This window comes from Athene cunicularia (assembly GCF_003259725.1).
Source record: "Athene cunicularia isolate RWA chromosome 4 unlocalized genomic scaffold, athCun1 chr4_part3, whole genome shotgun sequence".
Taxonomy (NCBI): domain Eukaryota; kingdom Metazoa; phylum Chordata; class Aves; order Strigiformes; family Strigidae; genus Athene; species Athene cunicularia.
Genome location: NW_020799100.1, coordinates 20,111,647 through 20,133,907, shown reverse-complemented (window position 1 = coordinate 20,133,907; position 22,261 = coordinate 20,111,647). Strand labels below are relative to the sequence as shown.

General features: G+C 36.7%; 1 protein-coding gene across 5 annotated transcripts in view; it reads left to right on the top strand.

Moving 5' to 3' along the window:
• Window positions 1-22,261, top strand: part of KLHL4 (kelch like family member 4) — a 103,155-nt gene that overhangs the window by 40,333 nt on the left and 40,561 nt on the right. Inside the window, exon 1 of one of the 5 annotated variants that reach the window (XM_026848456.1) lies at window positions 5,318-5,571. The exons of 1 other annotated variant lie outside the window; for it this stretch is intronic. Coding sequence is in view for 3 of the 4 variants with exons in the window: in XM_026848454.1 (XP_026704255.1) it covers window positions 15,388-15,809 (422 nt within the window). In the remaining variant the exon portion in view is untranslated. Of the gene's footprint in view, window positions 1-5,317; window positions 5,572-15,061; window positions 15,810-22,261 lie in introns of those variants that run through there. 3 more of the 5 variants (XM_026848454.1, XM_026848453.1, XM_026848452.1) reach the window with 3 other exon arrangements.

Below are 22,261 nucleotides of genomic sequence, written 5' to 3'. Positions count from 1 at the left end.
CCTGCCCGCAGGGCCCCCCCGGCCCGGGGCTGCCCCTCAGCCGCTCGGGCTCTCTCGGACAGGCTGCAGAGATGCCGAGAAACGAAGGAGAGGCCTCTGCCAGCCGGCGCCTCCCAGCCCTACCCCTGTGCAGGCTGCAGGGGCCCGGCAGGCTCCGGCTGCAAGGCCTCGGCGCGCTGAGCGGGCAGGAGAACTGGCAGATGTCAAGCTCAGACAAAATAACAGCCAAAAATACAAACCTGGAGTCGTGCTAAAGAGTCAGCCTAGTCAGTAATGGATGGCCGGAGCAAGTCGGATACAGATCGAAGAATCAATTTTACCAAGAGGGACCCAGAAAGTATTGGGAAGCTGCAGCTTTTCCTGAGGGCTGTGAGCCTCAAAGAGGCGGTGTTTTGACTTCATCCTTTCTTTACTGAAGGAGGAGGAAAAATATTGTTCAGATACTTACAATATGTCATTAATTGCAGAACGTGTGCAATGCACACAGGATACAAAACTATATTTAGCAACTACAGATTGTCAGAGAATTATAATTCTTCTGTACTCTCAATTAATTCAATTAATTAATCATAGAATCATTTAGGTTGGAAAAGACCCTTAAGATCACCGAGTCCAACTGTAATCCAAAAATCTGTGCCAAATAAATAGATCAGAATTTTAAATATCTAAAATTGGACTGGGGAAGAAAATGTGTCATTGCCATCTACACAAAGCTCAGCCGTACATCCTCAAGCACTTGAAAATCTTCATGCAATTGAAAATAACATCAGAGAATCTACCCTCACACAACACAGTACAAGTAAAAGGCAAGAAGCATTACGTACTTCAAATGGCTTAGTGTCTGAAATAAACTACTTGGCAAGATATTGGGGGGAAAACCTCATTTGTTTCTAAAGGAAGGAAGGATGTTCAGAATGGAGAGATGATAGGCAACACATTACAGCAAATCATTAAGAGCTACTCAACAGATTTCATGAGCAGATTTTCTAATAAAAAAGATACAGTCTTTGTTATAAAAAGGATTTCTTATTTTTCAGTTTTGTATAGAACTTTTGGTTTGCTGCAATAGATACATTAATATAACAAATATAGACTTTACAACCTTAAATGTAAACTACAAGTCTCTCTATGCAAGAGAACTTCTTTCCATTTTCAGATGTAAACTATTGTAATAATGAGACTTACGTGAATTGAACTTTAGTTCCAGAAATGCTGAAGATCTTGGATTCACCCCAGTTCAGTACTGATGATAAGGATACTGCCAAAGAATTTAAAATGCATTCTGGTCACCAATTTGATTATTAACTGTACTTTTTATTTTGAGTTTTAAGCAAGGTTTCCTTCACTAGGCCTTAATTGATACTCCTGGAATAAAAAAGAAAACCAAGGAATAATTAACAAGTTTCTTCAACATTTAATGCTTCGTAAGAATATATTAGAAGATATAATTATAAAGTCTAAATTTTTTAAAAAAAAATAAATACCAACAGTTGTATAAAAAGCTTTATGTGGTGTTAATAAAATATTGACAAAAATAAGATATTAAAGCAAAAAATACTCCACTTTAGAGCTAAGTGAAAAGGCAGCTGTAATTTTGCAGGTTATTGCAGAAAGAAAATAATTCTTATACTGGTATGAAATAACAGACAATCTTCACCTTTTTATTAAAGCTTCTTGATCTTTACCAAGTCTGTGAAAGAATGTGATTAGAGACCCTAATATATAAATGATGTGAATCACACAACAAATTTTTAGAATTTCTTTATCGTTTCCTTTAGAAGATAAAATATGTGTTATTTTCAAGAGGCCTATATGTCCTAGTAACACAGTAATGGCTTTTCTGTGGCATGTACTTGCTATTACATAAGTGAGAGGTCTGCAAGTCAGAATGATTAGACTGTGTCAGGCAAAAGAACAATGAGGTGTGTTCCAGCATACAGAAAGCAATTTCAGAGGGAAAAAAAAAAACCTAAATGGATCAGCAAGGAGTTATTAAGTAAGGAGAGGCAAATAGCTTTTCTTTTCCCACTGGTTTGCCCCATAACATTCTCATTAACGTGAAACATAAAATTATGAAATGAAGCATTAAAGAAAAAAAAGCGTCCCCTAACAGTGATTAAGAAGTAATCGCATGTCAAAGCTTTTTCTGAATGTTTCAATGGTTAGCTGAATCTTGTATTTTAAAGCAGTGGAATTTGGTAGGCATATTTTCTCCTGTGATCATTAATTCCACATTAACCCCACCACAATTACAGACTTTGTTCTTTAAAGTCAATTGTATTTTACATTAAAATGGTAATAGCATCTAGTACACCTAAACATTCACTCTATAAAGAAAGTGTAGAGCTATCAGCCACTCACCAACAAGAGGTATTATCAGTAACTTAATTTAGGGAACTCATTAAGCCAGAATGTCAAACACTGTCACTCCAACTGTATCAAGCACCTTAACATGTGTTCTAAAGCGAAGTAAAAGTACCTTATGAGCCCTGATGTTAAAATTGAGACCTCAGAACAATTTTAGGTAAACAGCCTTTTAAAATGACATAATCAACCAAAAGCATCTCTCTTATTTGTGACATATGCTAAACTATATTAGTGAGATATTACCAATTTATTTCATCAGAACTTTAATTTCAGAAGCTTGCTAGGCTTAATTTATTCTAGCACAGCTCTCTGGAAGTCTATTTGCAAGATGATTTAATTTATTAGAAGAGAACTGTCTCTGCTATGTCAAGGTTTTCTACAGCTAATGTATGCAGCTGCAAATATTTTCCCTAATCAAAGAGAAAAGGGCTACCTGCCATTATCAAATCTCCTCAGTACACATATAACCATTGGCGATGGGTATTTCTGTTCTGCATCTATTTCTACAGTTCATCAATGGACCTTTTAGGAAATGGTGCTACCTGACATTATCACAGAAGCACCAGGAATTTCTGCTAATACAGTACTATCGAGTTGCTGTCTTCCAGACATGCAGGATAGACTATCTGCATCTCACTCAAACACCCAAATCTGAGCTGAAAACTTAAAATGAAATTAAAGTTTTTTGTCTTAAGGACTGCTTGTCTACAGTTTTTAACACAGAAACTCTGATTGTTACACCTCGAGAAAATCCTCTCACATCATTGATGTTTGGTATGGCACAAATCACAGTGAAATTCACGTTCAAGGTTAAGAGATATGGGACTGGATCAAGTAAGACTATTGATGAAACTACACTTTTGAAATCTACACTAAACCAGGAGATACTATTCTCCATCACATCTCTGTCCTAGCACATAAATGGATTTTTCAACCATATTATGCTAAATAGTCAGATTTAATGTGTTGGGTTCTGTTCTTCTGTTTCTCTTTCAGTGGGCTGTATTCCTCTCTTCCTTTGGGAATGTGTCATGAATAGGCTTTGCCTCAGAAAATTGTACGTTACATTCAGTAATCTGTTGGAGGTTTCATGTTATTCCTTTCTCCCTGAAATTTACTGTCACTTGCAAATCTGATCTCTATGTTGTTTAGTACCTTTTTTATTATTAATAAATATATATGAAGATAAGAATTGCTATGTTTTACTATCAGTTATCCAGTTTTCATCTTATGATGCAGTACTCATATGCACAACACCTATGTTTTTTCCCCCAGAAAACTTGAAAATATTTATCAAAAATTACTTACAAAAATATAGCTGCTGAACTTGGCTATTCTAAAAATTGCAAACATGAGAGAAGCAAAATTATTTGTATGAAAAGGCTAGGACTTGAATGGTTTAAATGTGGTTTTGTGATTTTATATTCTGGGCTAGCATCATGGAGTGAAAGTGCAGCCTCGAGGCGTCTTGGCAGCTGACAACAGCTAGAGACAGGCTGAACAACAACAATATTGTGATGTGAATCTGTATGGCTTTTGTCAAAGAAAAAAATTGAGTTATTTTGTGCTTTTGCAGGTGACATGCACAAAAATATGGTGTTATGATGCTGGTGGACAGTTTGCTGACAAGGATATTGGTTTACAGCACTTTTTCAGATGAGCTTTGACTGTGATGCTTATAATCATACAATTTTTAAAAGTATTCTGTCCCTTGCATGCTTATGGCATCACAAAGGAGAGATCAAACATCTGGGAACATTGGTAGGAAAAGTGATGCCAACTGGGAGGGAAACTGAAGGTAGAATAAAGGTTGATGGATTATTATGCTACAAAACCCAACAGTAACAGCCTGAAACTTACTTGCCTTACTTGTAAAAGAATTACCTTTAGATTAACATCCCTGTGTTAAACTAAAGGCAAAGCAGATGCTATACCAGAATGCCTGTTTCCAAACTTGTAGATACAACAAGCCAGCTGGTGTGTACTTGAGTATGTGTCTGTGTTTGAATCAATATGTGTACTGGAAGTTAGATAAGTCATTAAGGAGAAAGACTTGAAGTGACTGCCTCAAACCTCTCAAACACCTGCCCCGAGGCAGGTCATTTTTCCATGAATAATAGAAGAGCTTTGTAGCCTCTGATGTCAGTGATTCAGAGGAGATGCATGGCCACACGTTCTAATCATTACATTCCACAATGCACAGACATACAACTGCCCCAAGGGCCTCCCTCTCTTGAAATTAAAGGCAGCATTTATTACTTTTAAAGAGACAGTGAACAAGAATCACGTTCAAAGAGTTACCCGAGAAGATTGACCTTGGACATAAGTCCTTATTCTGTCAAGGCTTTGAGATAGCATATGATATAGACCTATACTGACAAGTGTCAAATCTAAAATACTAGGTTTTGTTGAGGGTATGCCAGATCCTTTCCATATTCTTTAATATCCAGTGATAATAAATGGTGGATAAATAAGGGTTGTTATTATCAATGAATAAACAGAAAACTCCACTATTTTCTACATGAACATAACTATCATGATCCTTTTACGGTTACAGAATGTATGGCATCATATGCTAAGACTCAATGCTGGTTTTTGAACAGTTGTTACATGTAATAAATGCAAGATTCTACTACTTACTAGGTAAGTAGAAGTCACCTTTTACTTAGTACTCATTAGACCACTAGATGGAATACTGCCAAGTTTGCCCATCCCCACCCCAACAGCACAAGAAAGATCTTGATAAATTTAAGTGAGTTCAGCAGAGGGTCACCAAGGTGGTTGGGGGCTGAAGCACTTGCTGAGGGAAGTGCTGAGGGAACAGGGCTTCTTCAGCCTGGAGAAGAGACAGCTTCAGCAGCCTCCCAGTGCCTATAGGAAGGTCATCAAGAAGACTGAGCTAGGCTCTTCACTGAGCATGGGAGGAGGAGGAAAGATAGCAGGCAGTGAGCATAAATTAAAACAGGAGAGGTTCAGACCAGTTAAAATGACTTCTCTATTATTAGGACAGTCAAGCATTGGAACACGTTTCCCAGAAGTGTTCTGATGTCTTCATCCTAGAGGTTTTCAAGATGAAAGAAGATAAAACCTTGAGTAACGTGATCTGACCTCGGACCTGGTCCTGTACTGATCGGGAGGTTGGGCTAGAGAGCTCCTGAGATCCCTTCCAACCAGAATTATTCTGTGACACTATAGCAGAAAAAGGTAAGGATATGCTTTTCTGTGATACAGCCTATTATAGATTTATATAAAAACTATAAATAGTGTTGGTTTTAATATCTCCATGGCTCTCAACACCACATTTTCACAGTCATGTTGTGTAGGTAATTGTTTTCACTTTTGATTCAGATGATTAGTAAAAGGTCTATGCCAATTCACATAGGAAGCAGTGGAGAGTTAAGCTGATGGCATCTAATAAAGAAGCTATGCAGACATTTACTGCATTGCATTACTTGCATTTACTTCAGTTTCTATTTGTAATAAATGCTTTTGTAAATTGGAAACACTACTGTCAAAAAAGGAGAATGTCACCTCTCAGTAAAATGGAACTAAAGCATACAAGAGTTTGTATTTCATGGTATATAGCTAAATTTCCAATGGCTTTGTTAGGTTTTTTTTCTTTTTTTCTTGATACACATTTTACATGAGCAGTAATGAAGACAAACTATAGATCATAGCTGCCTACTTAGTGTTTAAGGTTATTGCAGTGTGGAACTAATAAGTTAATTCATGCATGCATGTTCAGATGTGTTTTCTTACAACAGAAAGGCTTACCTTACTTCAAACCGTAAAGAAAATACTCTTGCAGAAGATAATTAAGAGCCAGTAAGAGAAGAATTAAAATAATTTGTTCTGGAGTACTTGAACTAGTAGGATATTTCAAGAATAAGCAAAGCAACAAAGCTCTAAAAAAAAAAAAAAACCACCCAAAAAACCCACCAAAACCCCAAACAAACCAAAAACCAACACAAAACTGACAGACCCTTTCTACCTCGACAGTAGATAGATTAGGATTCAGCTTTGCACTTGTTTCTAGGAGGTGTGCTACTTGGAGTTAATAGGGGAAAGGGATGTTTCCTGCATTTCTAAAACATAAGAGATTTTTCCAAGTACTTCGTGCAGTTTCCAGAAAACAACATATAAAATATTCAATCAGTTACACTGAAACCAAAAGCTTGCTGTCCTCTCACACTGCAAAGATGTGGCATGTTATATGGAGCGTTTAGCGATGTCAACACCTTTAATGGGTTCTTATTAACTCCTAATGTCAGGGAGGGTTGTTTTTTGGTTTATTTTAGAGGTCAGTAGAGGCAACAAGACCTCTTATACAAAGGACATCAAGAAGGTCAAACATGGTAAAGTCTGTAATAATAAATATTAAGTTTGAGAAAGAATTAACTTAAAAGAGATGAACTTTCAAGACACTGAGTTCTTATAGAAGGCAGCCTATATTTAGCAGATTAATGCTAGAAGTTATGCTGAAACAGGCAGAAACTAGTGAGAGATTCAAATGAATAAAGCTACTTGCTTGAAATCTTTTGTGACAAAGGATTTAGAATACTGCATGCAATATATTTAAGATCATCTACGCATATAAAATTGCTTAGATTAGAATAATATAGAATGTTATTGAACACTCTGACCAAAAAGAAGAGAGACTATGTCACTGTATCACTCCTGAACTGAATTTGGATTACTGATGTTGGCTTTTACTACCTCCTCAGTTCCATGAGAGACTGTCCTGACATTTGTTACAGTAGCTATATGGTTACATCATAGTATTATCACACAGTGACTTGAAACAGCTTTATACTCCCAATAACAAAGCTTGACTATCAAAATCCCATTCTTTTTAAATTTTGAATCTTGCTTAGAATGGAGTAACATTGTGAACATTAGTTTTAATCTATATAGTTTATATTGACTATCCATGAAGTGACAGATTGATTAGTAAGTTGTCAATCCTAAGGACATAAATGGTGCATGTCATGTTTATATCTGAGTTTCCCATTGATTAGAAACAGCACGTATGTCATAATGTCTTTTTATATTGTATTCTCAGTTGGTAAATGACCATAGTTATTGGCATAGGAAACAGATTGTAAAAAATATTTTCCCCTCACGTCTTCTTTAAATTTTTTGAAATCCAGTTAAATATTTTTCTGGTAGAAATACAGTTATTAGTCCTGTATTCAATCGTTTTGATTTTTCATAGAAAAATTTTTATGTTTTGAATAGTTTTTCCAATTTTAGGTCATAGATAGGTCTAAGTGATATTTTCCTTCAACAAATATCAATAATTTATTTAGATACCTGTCAGAATTTAAAAGCAAAGACCTAACCAACCAGACAATGTCCTTAATTGATTAAATTCAAGTTAGTATCTCTGTAGACTACAAATTAATTAGTAAAAATCAAAACCAGAGCAAGTCATACAGTAAAACACCTGTTTCTGAGAAATGCAGAACAAAACATTTCCTAGAAATTCAATTTTATCTCTCAAAAGTAAATCAATATTAAGTTTGAAATTTCATAAGGGTTTTTTCATCTTGAGTATATTTAAAGTTATTTTAAGACAGAAGTTGTTTGTTTAATCCATTTGGAAAAAGCTTTCTTAGAAATGGGCTCTTAGAAGCTCAGAATACACCTCTTCGATTTCTACTTTTCATGTAAAAGAATGCAAAGCACCATTTGTACATGCAAAATTACAGATTGTCTTTTTCTGGCTCTGCTAATCCTTCTTGGGAGAGTCACTCTTCATCAGGGGCAGGTTTTCTATAAGAGTAGTAGTCTGTATAATTTCTCTTCATAAAAATTCCATGAGTTTATACACGTGCTATATCAAGAAAGTCTGTAGACTTCATAAGTAGCCAGGGAAGGGGCTGAGGAAAACTGCCCCCAGCACACATCATTTCAACTCTCCTATCAGCTGGCAGAGATTGAGTCACTGCTTCAGCAGAAGAGCTGTCTCACAGCTGTACCACATACCTGCAGATTGAAAAGATGGATGCTGCAAACTGGCAGCAGATTTACAGTACCTTTTTCCTTGTTAGCCTTGGGTGAGAATCACATGCTGGATGAGGCTGGAAGGGACCTCTGGAGGTCATGTGGTCCATAGTAAACCTTAAGGGAAAAGAGGAAATTTAGACAATATTTTCTAAACCAAATTGTATATTTAACTGTTCAACACAATACCACTTAAACAACTGTGCTTTGGAAAGTGTTATGTTTCTGTTTCTCAGATCTCTCAAATGAGGCATCCAGAATAAGTAATAATTTTGGAAAATCCTGGCCCTAACCCTTTGCCACCTTTCTTCATTATTCAAATCTGTTGGCAAGTATCTTTTCTTGGTATCAGTCCCTGACAGCAAATTATGGGTATGTTTTGATGGGTTGAAAAGACAACTGATTAAATAGTTGGGTAACTGATAAATATTTTTGTATACAGCAGAAGAACAAGTATGACCAAAGGCTAAATTCCACACTCTTAATGAATTAATAATTGTTATGAAGTTTTACAACCTCCTCCATTTTACAATGTTGTATTTTGGGCCTTGATTTGTCAAGTAGGTAATGAAATAATTCCTGTAACAACTGGCTTTTCTTGAGCTCAAAACTGAAAAATCCAGAGAAAATTTTACTAAATATTATACAAATCAGTATGAAATTTATTTTTCTTTGCATCTATCCACATGTTTTCCATTCTTTTATAGCTTGTTCTTGACCTGTGACAGGAGTTTCTTTTCAAGTCATGTGTTTGAGCTTACTTTTGTTGCACTAGTATCAGCACTTTCAAGTCCTTGTTCATGGGAGATTCTTCCCAGTTGCCTGTAAAGTGGATATTTTATTTACTATTTCTTATTTCACTCTAATATTCTGTTTTCATTTTGAGGGTGACAATGTTCTTCCTGTTTAGCAAGTTCTTAGTCAGACTTACTTATGCCAGGCTTGTTTCTCACATTCTTTTTCCTTTGATCTTGTAGAAATGCTGTGATTTTTTTCCAATTTTGGCATACAGCTTTGTAGGTGGGTTGCAATCTGTAGTACAGTTTCCAGTTATTTGAGGAAGCATTTGCGTCTAAATGTGTCAACACTTTCCCTTAAGTAGATCATCTCTACTGCCTCCTTTAGTAGGAAGTATCTAAAGTAACTGATTGTCTTAAAATGATTTGCATTTGCTGGGATTCAAAGTTTTCTTTTAAAAGCCAGTTGAACTTTCCTGCAGATTTTAAATATAGCTATTTGTTTTTGTTTTTGTCATGTTCCTTTCCATTTAACTTTGACTTCTTGTTAATGCTGGTGCTGTGCTATGCAGATGTTTCCTGGAGTATCTCTTTTACAAAGGATGGACTAATGGGAGTTCTCTTGAAGCACTATTTTTCAAAACAGTGTAATAAAAATATTCAACTTCTTGTTCTCTTAATCTGGCCTCATATGGAGTGTAAGTACACAGGCTGAGTACGCAATCTGTGAAGACCCTGTAGAACACACTGTTTGGGTAGAGAGCGTACAGCTTTTTTACATAGGACTTTATTTATCAACAATCTGTATATATGTAGAACATATTATGATGTTTTCCCCCAATGCAAACACTGTAGAGTATACAGGATTGATACAAGTTTGTAATTAACTTGACTTTCTAAAAAATGTTATGTCAGCATAGAAATCAAATATCTTGAAAAAGATGAGAAAACATTCTTAACTTTCTGGGCTTAGGTTGCTCTTTTGACTGTCGCATTCAGCATATGCAGATTTTTCCTATTTGCGTCAGTGAGTTTGGCATTGAAGACCTTTAGTCCAAAGCTATCCTTGACTTTTAGCTCATAAAAAAAAATTCATTTTTTTCTTATCTGCCTCACATCCAGCAAAGATCTATATTAGCTTTTGCTAGTAACCTAGTCCTTGTAATACTGCTGACTTCAGAGTCTGCAAATGGTATCTTTCTTGAATTACTCTACAAGAAAGTCAGATGATTCCTTTTCATTATTCTTTGCTAGGCTTGTGGGAACAAGGAGAGATTTTTCTAATAGGCTTTTCAAACATGCACTGTACCACCAGCGCAGGGCAAACGGAAAAAGAATAAGAAATCATTTGCTATGTCTCTTTTGAGAAGACAATAAACATTACATAACTGCATGAATATATTTCACTTGCTTAAATTCTCAAAAGAAAAAATTACTAACTAGAAAATCTGGACATTTTGAAATGCATTAGGAAACGCATTTCTAAAAGATGAATGTGGGAGGCAGCTGCAGCTAAAAGTAATTTTTGAAGCCTATTTAAAACATGGTTTGTGACAGAAAAAAAAAGTCTCAATTTCTTCTTACAGGTAGATTATGACAAAAGTAATTTTATAATTTGCTAATTCAAATATTGTATTAGGTATATACACTTGTAATCTTAAAATTATAAACATCTATTTAAACTCTTAATACACGTCTTTTAAAACATCTGGAAGTTCAATATGTTTATACAAACCTTTTAAAATGATGCTAAATTTCCTGCTAGATGCCAATCTAGTATTGTATTTAGTGCAACTTCCTAACCAGATCAAAGATCTTCCTCAAAAGCTCATACCCATTGAATTGAATGGAGGTTTTTCAGAGAATAAAGACTTATTTTTCCTCAAACTATTAGGAAGACTCCTGTGGTTTGAACAATTAGAAATCCTCTACAGCTGCTGGCAGCGATACCTAGCTGTAGCTGTTCTGCTACCAAACTGGAGTTGACATTTCTGGAAATGTATCTCTTTTTCATAAACAACAACCGCATTAGTTGTACTTGTCTCTACTGTAGCCATCAGATAAACATCTCAAACACTCCCTGACACGTCACACAGTCACAGGATAACAGGTTGGAAGGGGCCTCTTGAGCCTATCTAGTCTGATACTTGCTCAAAGCAAGTCCAGTTAGAGCAGTTACACAGGACCAAGTCCGTTTGGGATTTCTCTTTCTCTGAGGAAGGAGATGCCACAGCCTCTCTTGGCAATCTCATCCCACCTGCTTGGTCAGTGATCAAATTTCCCCATGTACCAAGAGGTGTCTGTTCTCTCTAGTCCTATCACTGGGCACCTCTAAAATACCCTGGCTCTATCTTCTCTGTACTCTCCCATTAGGTACCCAAAGACAGCGGTAAGATGCCCCTGAGCCTTTTCTTCATAAGGTTGAACACATTATATTCTAGCACCCTCCCCTCATCCATCACATGTTCCAGCTTCCTGATCCTCTTGGTGGCCCTGGCTAGACTTACCCTAGAAAATCCTATTCTTTGGAGATTTCCAACCATGAGGGGAAAAATTAATGCTGTTATGGTGGGTATTTATCTGAATGAGACCAGGTATATTAAATCAGAAGTAGTAATAACAGAAAAATCTTATGCCTTTTCACATTTAAAATTATTGGACCCAGTCAGAGATACACCTAAAAATACATTAGAGATTTATAAAGAAATCATCAAGAAGTTTTCAGTTTCAAGGGAACTTAGTTTTCTCACCAGAAGGTAGATCTAAACAACTAAAAGCAGTTATGTGGCATATATATATATATGTATAAACGGGGTGCAGCTTTATGCCACATACCTGCTTCTAATCATTTCAGGCCTGAAGTTTTGGATTATAAAATTGCTTATACTGTCCTAGTACAGCACATTGAAATTTTAGCCAGAATGGTAACAAGCTGTGTGAAAACTAATTTACTTATGCCCTACCTTAAACATACCCTGTGCTGACTCAAGCTGACTTTTTGAGCAAGACTGTTTCTTCAGCAAATGTCCAGTTTTGCTATTTTAATTTTAGCTAGATACACTTTACATCTGCAAAAACATGTACTGAGTTAGTAGGAAACTGTATAATTCACAAACAGAAGTACTGACTGTACATTCTCAAGTAAAATTCAAGGAATATGCTTTTGATGTTATCTTGCAGTAAGGGATGACTTCTACAAAAGGGATGTAAGGAAAGGAAACCAAGAGGAGCTTTGTGACATGGTGAAAAAATATGGATTAAATGTATCAGAGCTGTTAGGAGGAACTGTCAGAGCTGCTGAGACAGCTCAATCACCTGATTAAGATAGTAGTGAGAAACCATGTTTTCTGTCCCCTTCTACAAGATTTTATCATAAATTATTTTATTTACTTGGTATATAGAGACTCCCTCCTCAAAATAGATCTCAGATTGCCATGTAGGCAATCCTGAGGAATACACATAGATACTGCTAAGTCTCATTACTTTATGAAATTGAAAAGAGTAACATTGATAAATGTGTAGGCTGAAACTGAGAAGTTAAGAAACATTACATTCAATATCACATAGTTGTAATGCAAGAAAAAATACCTGACAAATTTATGTCTACAGAAAATTTCAGATTGGTTTAAAATGACATTATTGAAGTGTGAAAACGTCTTACACTGAGTCCTAGACATATAATAATCTCTCTTACCTAATGGACAGCATTTTCTTTCAGCCATTCACTCCCTCTAAATTCTTTAAAATCCCCGAAGTTTGGGAGCAGATTCTTTATAAGCTTATATTCTCAGCAAGCTTAAATTGGAACCCTCTGCTAAACTCACGAACAGGCCTTTGTATTCCTTCTTCTTCATATAACTTCTTAGAAGTTGAACAAGTTTTCTAGCCTCTATCCATTCCTGTAACACATAAAATGAAGTCTTTTAAAATGTGTTCCTTTAGGAATAAAAAAAAAAAAAAAAAAAAAAAAAAAAAAAAAAGCCTTCTTTCATCTCATTCTCAAGTAAATATTACAGAACGCTGTTTGCTTTAATGAAATATTGTTAGAGTATTACTTTCGTAGGGGAGCTGCACTGGTTTGGGACGTGTGTGTGTGTATGTGTGTGTGAGAATGTGGCAACCTTTGCTGTTGGGTAAATGACGGCGCTGGGAAGAGCAGCAGCAGAACAGAAGGGTTCTTGGATCAGAGCTGCTGAGACCGAGGGGCTGGTGCCTGAGCGTAAGCCAGCCTTTGCTGGGTGGGCCATCCTGACTATTGACTGAAGCAGCCAAGGCACATGTCAGCTCTGGCAACTGCTGCGAGAACAGGAACCCATCGCACAGGAGTGGGGTCAGCGGAGGGAGCAATTATGCCAAAGCACTGCAGTATGGCTTGCTGGGGCTTGTATTTCAGCTCCCACAGATAGCTTATTTTTTCATATAAGAAAGGATTCTTATCTGCAAACAAGTTTTTCTTGTTCTGAATGTCACAGACATTTACCCTACTATCAAAATCACATTTTATTGCAATAGCTCAGCCTCAATGTTCTATATAGCAACAAATATGCATTGGCTAGGTCTGTCAAACATCTTTCCTCAACTTATTTCTTTCTTTCTGCCTTTTATGGCCAACTCTTTCTCAAAGGTTATCTTCTGTAGAAAGTCTTTTCTTTCCCTCTATCTCTCTATCTATCTAAACAGTGCAATATCTTTCAACTATTTTACTGTTCTTCACTTGTTCTGTTTATTATCTTACATGCAGCTAGTCCATGACGCTGCATATCCTTTGCTTGAATAATATGAACAGGATAGGAGCTTGACAGCACAGCATAAAGGCTGATAATTCCTTAGTCTTATCCTCTCATTTTGCTTTTTTATTTTAAAACTCTACTTCACATTTCTCTGTTTGCATCACATGGAGCCAAAAAAGAAAAGAAAGCAGATTTGAGTGTCTGAAGATTCAACATCCTGTCAAGTAGAGTTTAGAAAAAAAAGAAGAAACAAATCACAATGCAGGCAGAGAAAAAGGAAGTTAACATGGGAAAGTCTGAAGAGGAGATATATGATGTGTTGGAGAGGGGTACCCTCCTTTAGGTCTGAATCCTGTTTTACTGACTCTCTGTTACAGCTTCTTTTATTTCTGTGCACGGCTAACAGTTGTATAGACCATCAGCAAACTGTGGAGAATGTAAGAAAAAAAATCCAGTTCATTTAATTATTTTTCAAACTGCATGTGAAAACATTCTGTGTATATTATTTCAGAACACACAGGGAACAGTTCTCATGGCCCTGCCTATTAATGAATGGATGGGAATGAATATATATCATCTATTAAATATGCTGAAAACATGTTACAGTGACACTATCAAAAGAAAGGTGTTTTTAAAAAAAAAAAAAAATCACACTTGTTTCACTGTCCGTGAGAAATTATGAGCAGGGTGGCAAAGGGTGTTTACACAGGCACTTAGCCAGGAAACTGTGTTTTCCACAGATACAGTCATTTAGGGAGCACATCTCTCATTTTCATGAGCTCCCTCCCTCTGTTTTCATACCCCCGTAATTATAACGAGAAATCTATCTTTAGGTGAGAAAATACATACAGTTCTGCGCAATGTATTCATATGCTGCCTCTTTCCTTTAGGTAAGTGCTACCACACTGAGGCCATTTGTAGGAATTTTACACAGCAAGATAAACAAATGCAAACCCCTTAAGGAAACACACGAACTGCAGGATAGTTTCACGGTGAATCGTTACCAAAAATCTGCGTCAGACGACTATAAAAGAATTCTCTGTAAATCTTCTGTGAAATGCAGCATTGCTTATTAGCAGGCTCGATGGAAAACCTCATGAGATAGAAAGTCTTGTCACTTTATTTGTATGTGCTTTCCTGCATCTTAAGTTGCAGCTTCGGATCCCTTAGGATCATGTGAGGCTAGGTTATATATTAGAGAGCTGTGCCATAGTGCCGTGAGTGTGTAAGCCTAGCAGCTGGGTAGTGTTATGGTTGCTGCTTTCCTGTGCTAAGCTGATTTACTTGTTTAAGGTCTGACCTCATCATCCTGTCAGTATGGATTCCCACCTATACAGTTAGCAGCAGCTTAGCATCGGCTCGAAGAGCTTGCAGTATATTAATCAGAAGAGAGAGGGAGAGAGCTACCGGTATTTGTTCTTTTGTTGTCTTTTCTTAAGAAGAGGAGTTGAAACACAAGAGATAACAAAGAATCCATTTCCTTTCTAAAAGAATAGGCTTTTGTCTTTTTTTTTTTTTTTTTTTTTTTTTTTCCCCCCCTGAAAAAAATGTCAGTATCTGGAAAGAAGGAGTTTGATGTGAAGCAGATCCTGAGGCTCCGCTGGAGGTGGTTCAGTCACCCCTCGCAAGGCTCTGCAGGCACGGGGGGCTGCCATCAGCAGGAAGGATATGAGCACAGAGGGACACCGGTTCAGAACAGGTTGAAGAACCACTCTCGGGACAGAAATGGGCTGAAGAAAAACAGCAGTCCTGTCCACCACAATATACTGGCACCCGTGCCAGGTCCAACCCCAGTGCACCACCGATCAATTCAAACCTGGCATCAACAAAATCTGATAGAACAGCTTCGATCAAATGAGGATATTCCCAAAACAAGCACAGAGGAAAACTGTGTCAAAGAAGATTCAAGTAAAACCACACAGGAGTTGCAGATGATAACAGAAGAAAATTCAGATGAATCTGCAGAGAGGTAGGAGTTTTAAAGTCTGCACTTAGAAAGCCATACTTCTATCCAAGTTATTCCCTAAAACTGTCTTTGTTTTTAATCAGAGTTCCTTACTGTATTAGTCTCACTTTATATATGTGCACACCCACACTCAGCTGAATAGGAACACATTCACATTAAAAAAAATAAGTGGAACGCTGTCATGAAATTTTGATCTTTGCTTAAGATACATGATTTCGTAACTATTCCATAAAGATAAAATCTGCCAAATTTTATCTATTACAGCTTACAGCACTTTTTTTTTTTTTTTTTTGGTCTTTATTGATTATGTACAATGAAAAAATGAGCCTTCTAAAATCCTTTCCTCATTCTGACTTTATCAAAGGGTCTAACTTTGACAAATGGGAACTGCTGGAGGTGCACAGTCTGTGTGGTTGCCATCGATCTGTCAAATTTCTCACTGCTTTTTTTTTTTTTTTTTACTGCCTTCTTGACAAGCATAATTAACCTTGAACTAAGTGGAAAGGAAACATCTTTACTTGCTTTTTTTAAAGGTTCATCTGAAGTCACTTTACTTTCACAGCTTGCTTATATACAAAGAGAAATAACTTTCTGCAAGGTCAGGTGAAAAAACATTACAGCTATGAGACTGTAAAGGTGTAAGTACAAAGGAAGAACTATTTTTAAGATGTTAATACAGAGAAAAAAAATATTAATCCCAGTTATTTGATTAAGCATGCTTTTTAATATTTTATGATTTTGTCTCAAAATTGATGTCAGTATTATTTATACAGCAACAATTTTAGCCCACCTTGGACTCAGATTATGCATTTATAATGCAATTATTTGCACCATTTGATGAGATTGCCATCAGTCTTTGGGAATAATTTCATTTTTGTTACATTGTATTTAAATACAAATCTATCTTACTTGAAGATATAGTTTCAGTAAAAACACAACTGACAGTTTGTGTATTTTTGGCAGTTACTATTTTTCAAGTTGTACATCTGGTGTAGGGAACATCTGCAGACTGAACAGAAAAAAACTGCATCCCAAAATGTCATTTTGAAAACAGTATGAGTAGTCAATATGGAATACATAAAATCATCACAGAATAAAATCAGTGAGGTAGGAATGTGGTAGTTCTGTATGTTTACTAGTGTACTAGTTTGTCATACGTAAGAAGCATACTCTTAGTATAATGTTTTGAATGACAGTACAAATTTCCTGGGGAAAAAACCCAAGTAATTTTAGGCACACTTTAGAAAGAAAGTCAATTTGATTTGAAGAAAAATAAGGAACACTGAATAATCAAAATAAGATTCTGTATCAGGTGAAGAATAAGGTAAAAAAAAGCATAATCAGTTTAGTTTGGAAGGTAATAAGCCCCTGTCTTCTAAAGTAAGATCTATAATTTTCTCCAGCTATATATAAACTTTCTGCTAAGACCTCATGAGTTTCATGCCTTCATAATCATTCAAATTTAAGTCCTTTTCTTGAGCTGTTTAAATTTGCAGCTTTTAGAAAAGTTTTGAGAATATATATCTTATATTGTTATATTCAAATACATGTAATTTCTCTAAAGTTATCAGTAAAAGATTTTTATGCATGTTGTAGTTTAAAACCTACCTTTACATATATCTTAAAAGGCTGAATTTGTAAGAAATTTAGAAAGTGATTCATGACTATGAGCCTCTCCATAATTAAAATTTTATTTCAAGAAAATAAAATAGATCATTAAAGACACTTCAACATAGCTCCAATTTCTTAAATATGTACCTACAGAAATCATTAAGTAAACCACTGTTCTCTTCCCCTACAGCATTTAGCACAGGCCACACACGAATTAATATGCTAATGGATTGGGTAGAAAGGAAATACTGAGAAGAAATAAAGAGAAGCAGACTTACATCTGTATCTATATCTAGTTACTGGATATGTTTTCATCTCTTCAGAACAATGCCTTACACCTTGAAATCATTCTTTTACATAATTTTAGACCTCCTTTTACTTTAGAAGTTCCAAATGGTCACAATCGATTGTAATTAAAGGGATCTGCTAGTAATTAACGCATGTGAAAAATTAAGCATTTGCACGATCCCCAGAGTCCATCTCCTGACGCTATTAAAGCCACTGCGTAATGAACTCCACAGTTATAGCAGCCATATGCTCTTTTACCTTCATACCTGAGCTCACCAAAGCCAATCTCATAAAAATGTGCCTTTTATTCCGTAAAAGGAATTGTATCTTCAGAGTGGTTGTCTCGAATCCAGCAAGTTTACCTCTGCCTGTAGTAGTCCCATTTTTAGCTGGACTCTCAAAGAGGACAGTAATACATGTCTCTTGGACAATGAAAAGGGTAGAAAAGGATAGAAATCAGGTCAATACCTCAATCTTGAGCAGACGATGAAAGGAGTTTGTACTAGCGGCGTAATGCTTCCTACGGAAAAGCTTTGGAAACATGAAAACTACATTCTCAATTTCTTCAGAAAAACTTGAGATGTCTTTAGAAACCTTAGGACTTAACTTTTTCAGCGATACGGACGTAGCACCCTGGGGTTGATGAAATTAGGCTTGTTTATTGAGGAGGAAAGGTCAATAAGAAGGTTCAAAACACTTCCATTTCAAATACGCTATCATCAGTACACTTGTTTCTACTTTCTTTGATCTTTTTTGGTACTTCTGTACCCAAGTTAAATAGTGCAAGACCTAAAGAAACCCTTCTGACCTACAGGCTTGTTTCTGAATGATGTCCCATGACAAACGACAAAGTAAGTGAGGGCGTAAGTGACCAAAACTCATTAGTTTTGTAGTAACAGTAGCCAGTTAAGATGTGATGGACCAGTCCATGCTAGGTACGTAACAGATAAATACATTGCTTATTAGCACAAGGTTAAGTAAAGCCTCCCAGCCTGCCTGGGGAGTGTCTTACCCAGTGTTGCGGGGGGAACATACTCAACAAGTATCAAACAGTCTTCTAGAAGCATCTAAAATGACAGGTATTGACTTGTCATAAGATCCTTATGGATGGCGCGTCTATAGCTTTGAAAAAATCTTAACAGTGGATGATACACATTTCATCGACCTACTCTGATTCTCACAAATCTATTCCTTGAATGAGGACTGGGACCTTTTCATAGGTGAAAAACAGAAGAACTAGCTAAAAGTTGAATAGATACCAAGTTATTTTGTTGATTTGTACACTGTACTTCTGAAATGCGGGGGTTTCAGCCCCCAGCCCCACATTCAGGCTGACATCTGGGTGATTCCCCCAGCCCCTCCCAAAGGGGGGTGAGTTTCCCTTTAGGCTTCCCCCCAGGGTGGGGCGGCCTGGCAGACAGAGCCATTGGGTAAAGGAGCCCCAGGGGTCCCGCAGTCAGTAACCCAAGGTCAGGGCTCCCACTGAGGGATAACAGCTGGGACCCCTTGCAGGAGGGGCAGTGTCTGTCTGTGAGGTGGGTGCCCTGTGCAGAGTTCCCTGTTGGGGAAGGATCCTCCCGCCTCCCTGGGACTGGGCTCCGGTCAGGTCTGGCTTTTGTAAACACGGGCTGTGTGGAGATTCAGTCTGGGGCTTCCTTGGTCTTATGTGTTCGGCTTGTTGACCTGGTTGTCTCCCATCCCTTCTCTGGGAAAACTGCATGTCACCATTTATCCCACCCATTGTTGGTCGTGCGGTGTCGTTGTTGGGGTCAGTGGGATTGGTGTTAATTATATATAATCTGACTTGTTTATACCCCCAGCGCTCACCCATGTACTGACCCTTCTGTATCAATTACAATTTGGTTATTGGTTCATCTTTATGCTGGCTGTGTCCTTCATGCTAGGCCTAATAATTGGCAAAACAACTTCCCACTATAAAATATTATGGTATTACTGGGATGGTCAGAAAGCTAAACCTGCAGAGTATGGCCATGCAAATTTTGCTCTTCAAAGACTTTAGGTTTGGCTTAAAGGCACTAGGAGTTGTCTGTAGCACATGAACACGCACTTGTGCACACTCAAACTGAAAAGCTCTGATATCTCCTAATAAGAAGAATCCATGATATTGAATTGTCTTGATTACTTTCCTTGATAAAGTTTGGACTCACAGGCATGACTATTGACCTTTCAATATGAGCACTATGCCTAGTATTTATTAACATTATGCTACACTGCCACACCAATTCATGCCCGCTTGCTAGGAGATACACTATGATTCTGTAAGTATATTACTGAAGACAACGTGTGCTCGTAAACTATGTGTGTGCCTCTTCCTAGTTGCCCAGAGGCACTTAGATTTCAATAATGAATGTAGCATCCATTCACCATTTTTCTCTTATGCATTTTTTTCTAATTCTATGGCTGAAAAATTGCTGACAAACTCTAGCCTGATTGACAAACCCTAGTTTTGCTAAAGATACATGCCTTCTAATTTCTCATATGAGAGAAAATATACTTCTAATTAATTTTAATAGAATCTTTTGATGTCATGATCCAAGCAGTCAGTACTGATGTACTTGAAAACAGATATTTGAGAGGAATATCCTCTTAATTGAGGCAATGCATTTTCTGTAGTGACTATTGATGATGTTCAGTTATTTTGATAGTTCATCTTAAGACATGAAAACTCTTTTTTTTTTTTTTTTGGTCAACCATACGGAAATAAGTAACAGACCGTTTCCCTTACTGTCTCTGACATATACATATACACACTCATACATATACACAACTGGTTTGGATATTATCTCCTATATGAGGGTTTCCCCTGGGGTTCTATTTTTATTTCCAGTAGCAGATAGCAGCCTTGGCTCAAATTCCAGTGTGACATAAAGGTGCCACAAGGAAAAAAAAACCCAAACCCTTTAATTGTTGCAGTATCCCAGAAGATACTGAACAGGTGCAAATGAATAAATCAGTGTGCAGTGCCTGACCCCAATTTCTTGAACATATGATACCATTTTTTTTTTGGTTAGCTAATGTGGCATAGACCACAGACACACGCTGTCATGTTTTCTTCTGCTGAGCACTTTTTTGGGGAGAGCCATTACACTACAAATTCATCATGTCTTCCACAGTTTGTAACATACTCACTGAAATGATGTCTGCTTATTTTTTTCCATACAGAAAATCACTTCCAAAAAAAGAAAACAGGTGATAATTTTCCTGGTGAAAATGGAACATATGACTTATTCTGTGAAACCACTGGTCAAAACAGACTGAGCGGGTTTTTACATCAAGATTACTGGTCTGGGTATCCAAATAAGCAGAGTACTACCACTGAGTCATGAGAATGAGTGTTAACAAATGACAATGCCCCTAGTAAATGGAAGGACTATGATGTATCCTTTGCAGTGAAGACGATAAAGGCCTGCGTTCAGAGTAGAACATCATGACATTATTTTCCCCACACGAATAAGAACTCAGTATCGTGAACATTCTCTGATGCCTAAAGTAATAGTTTAGAAATTATTATTATTCCTAATCTCACATAGCAGCAGCATTTATTTTAAAATGAAAACATAATTGCTCCAATTTTATTTTCACTGAACTGCCAACATTTTGAAAAAAAGCTTCTAAAAATATTAACTTTAACAAATAAAAGGTTTGCAAACATAATAAAGAATACTGGACATCTAGTCAGATGGCATGTCAATCTTCTATGACTAAGTTGAATGAACTATATTTAGTTGCTTCTTTGGTTATCTGTAGTACAATTTAAGCTCATTCTTTCTGTGATTTTTTTTCCCCCCATGGATATAGATAGAGTATTGTTCCCCTTATTCTTCTTATTCCTACACAATTCTTTACAGAATTTGTATGTTTAAAAATTGCTATAAGTCTAAAGAGCTGCAATTGTTTCAAGTTTTTTTTTGGAAGTCCTATGCTAGACAGCTGTGATAATTTTCAGTGCTCCCCTGCCTTTCTGCAGCATGTCTGTCTGTACTTGCAGTACTGTGGTCAGATAGGGATATCTTCTGGTTAAAGCCTGACAATTCTAGTGTAGAGGGCAGGATTACTTACATGTCATTCTGACTAAAAATCTCTTTGAATATCCTGCTCAGTGGGTTTTTGTCTGTCAATAACATGGTGGTATTTCTCATGCCTGGCTTGTGATTAATGTGAAACTCCTGACCCTGTACCAAAGACCTGTTCCCTAACCATCTGTAAATTTTTGCATTTATTTGTTCCTAAATATAGTACTTTGCACATGTCATGTTTATCAGATAACGTCTCCAATATGATGAGTTAATATTCAGTTCTGATTCTATGCTCCAGTATACTTGCAGATCTTCTCAGCTTAGCATGATCTTCAATTGTAATAAAGTTCCCATCAAAGCTTTCTCTTTATTTCGTCGTCCTCCAAGTAATTTAGAACATTTATAAGATGTCATAGTGGAACTTCAGTGGAAAGTTCCTTAGGAACCCATTTGGTTCACTGATAAATAGGAAGATAAATCATTGATAATTACTTGAAAAGTATGATTTCAAACCAGTTT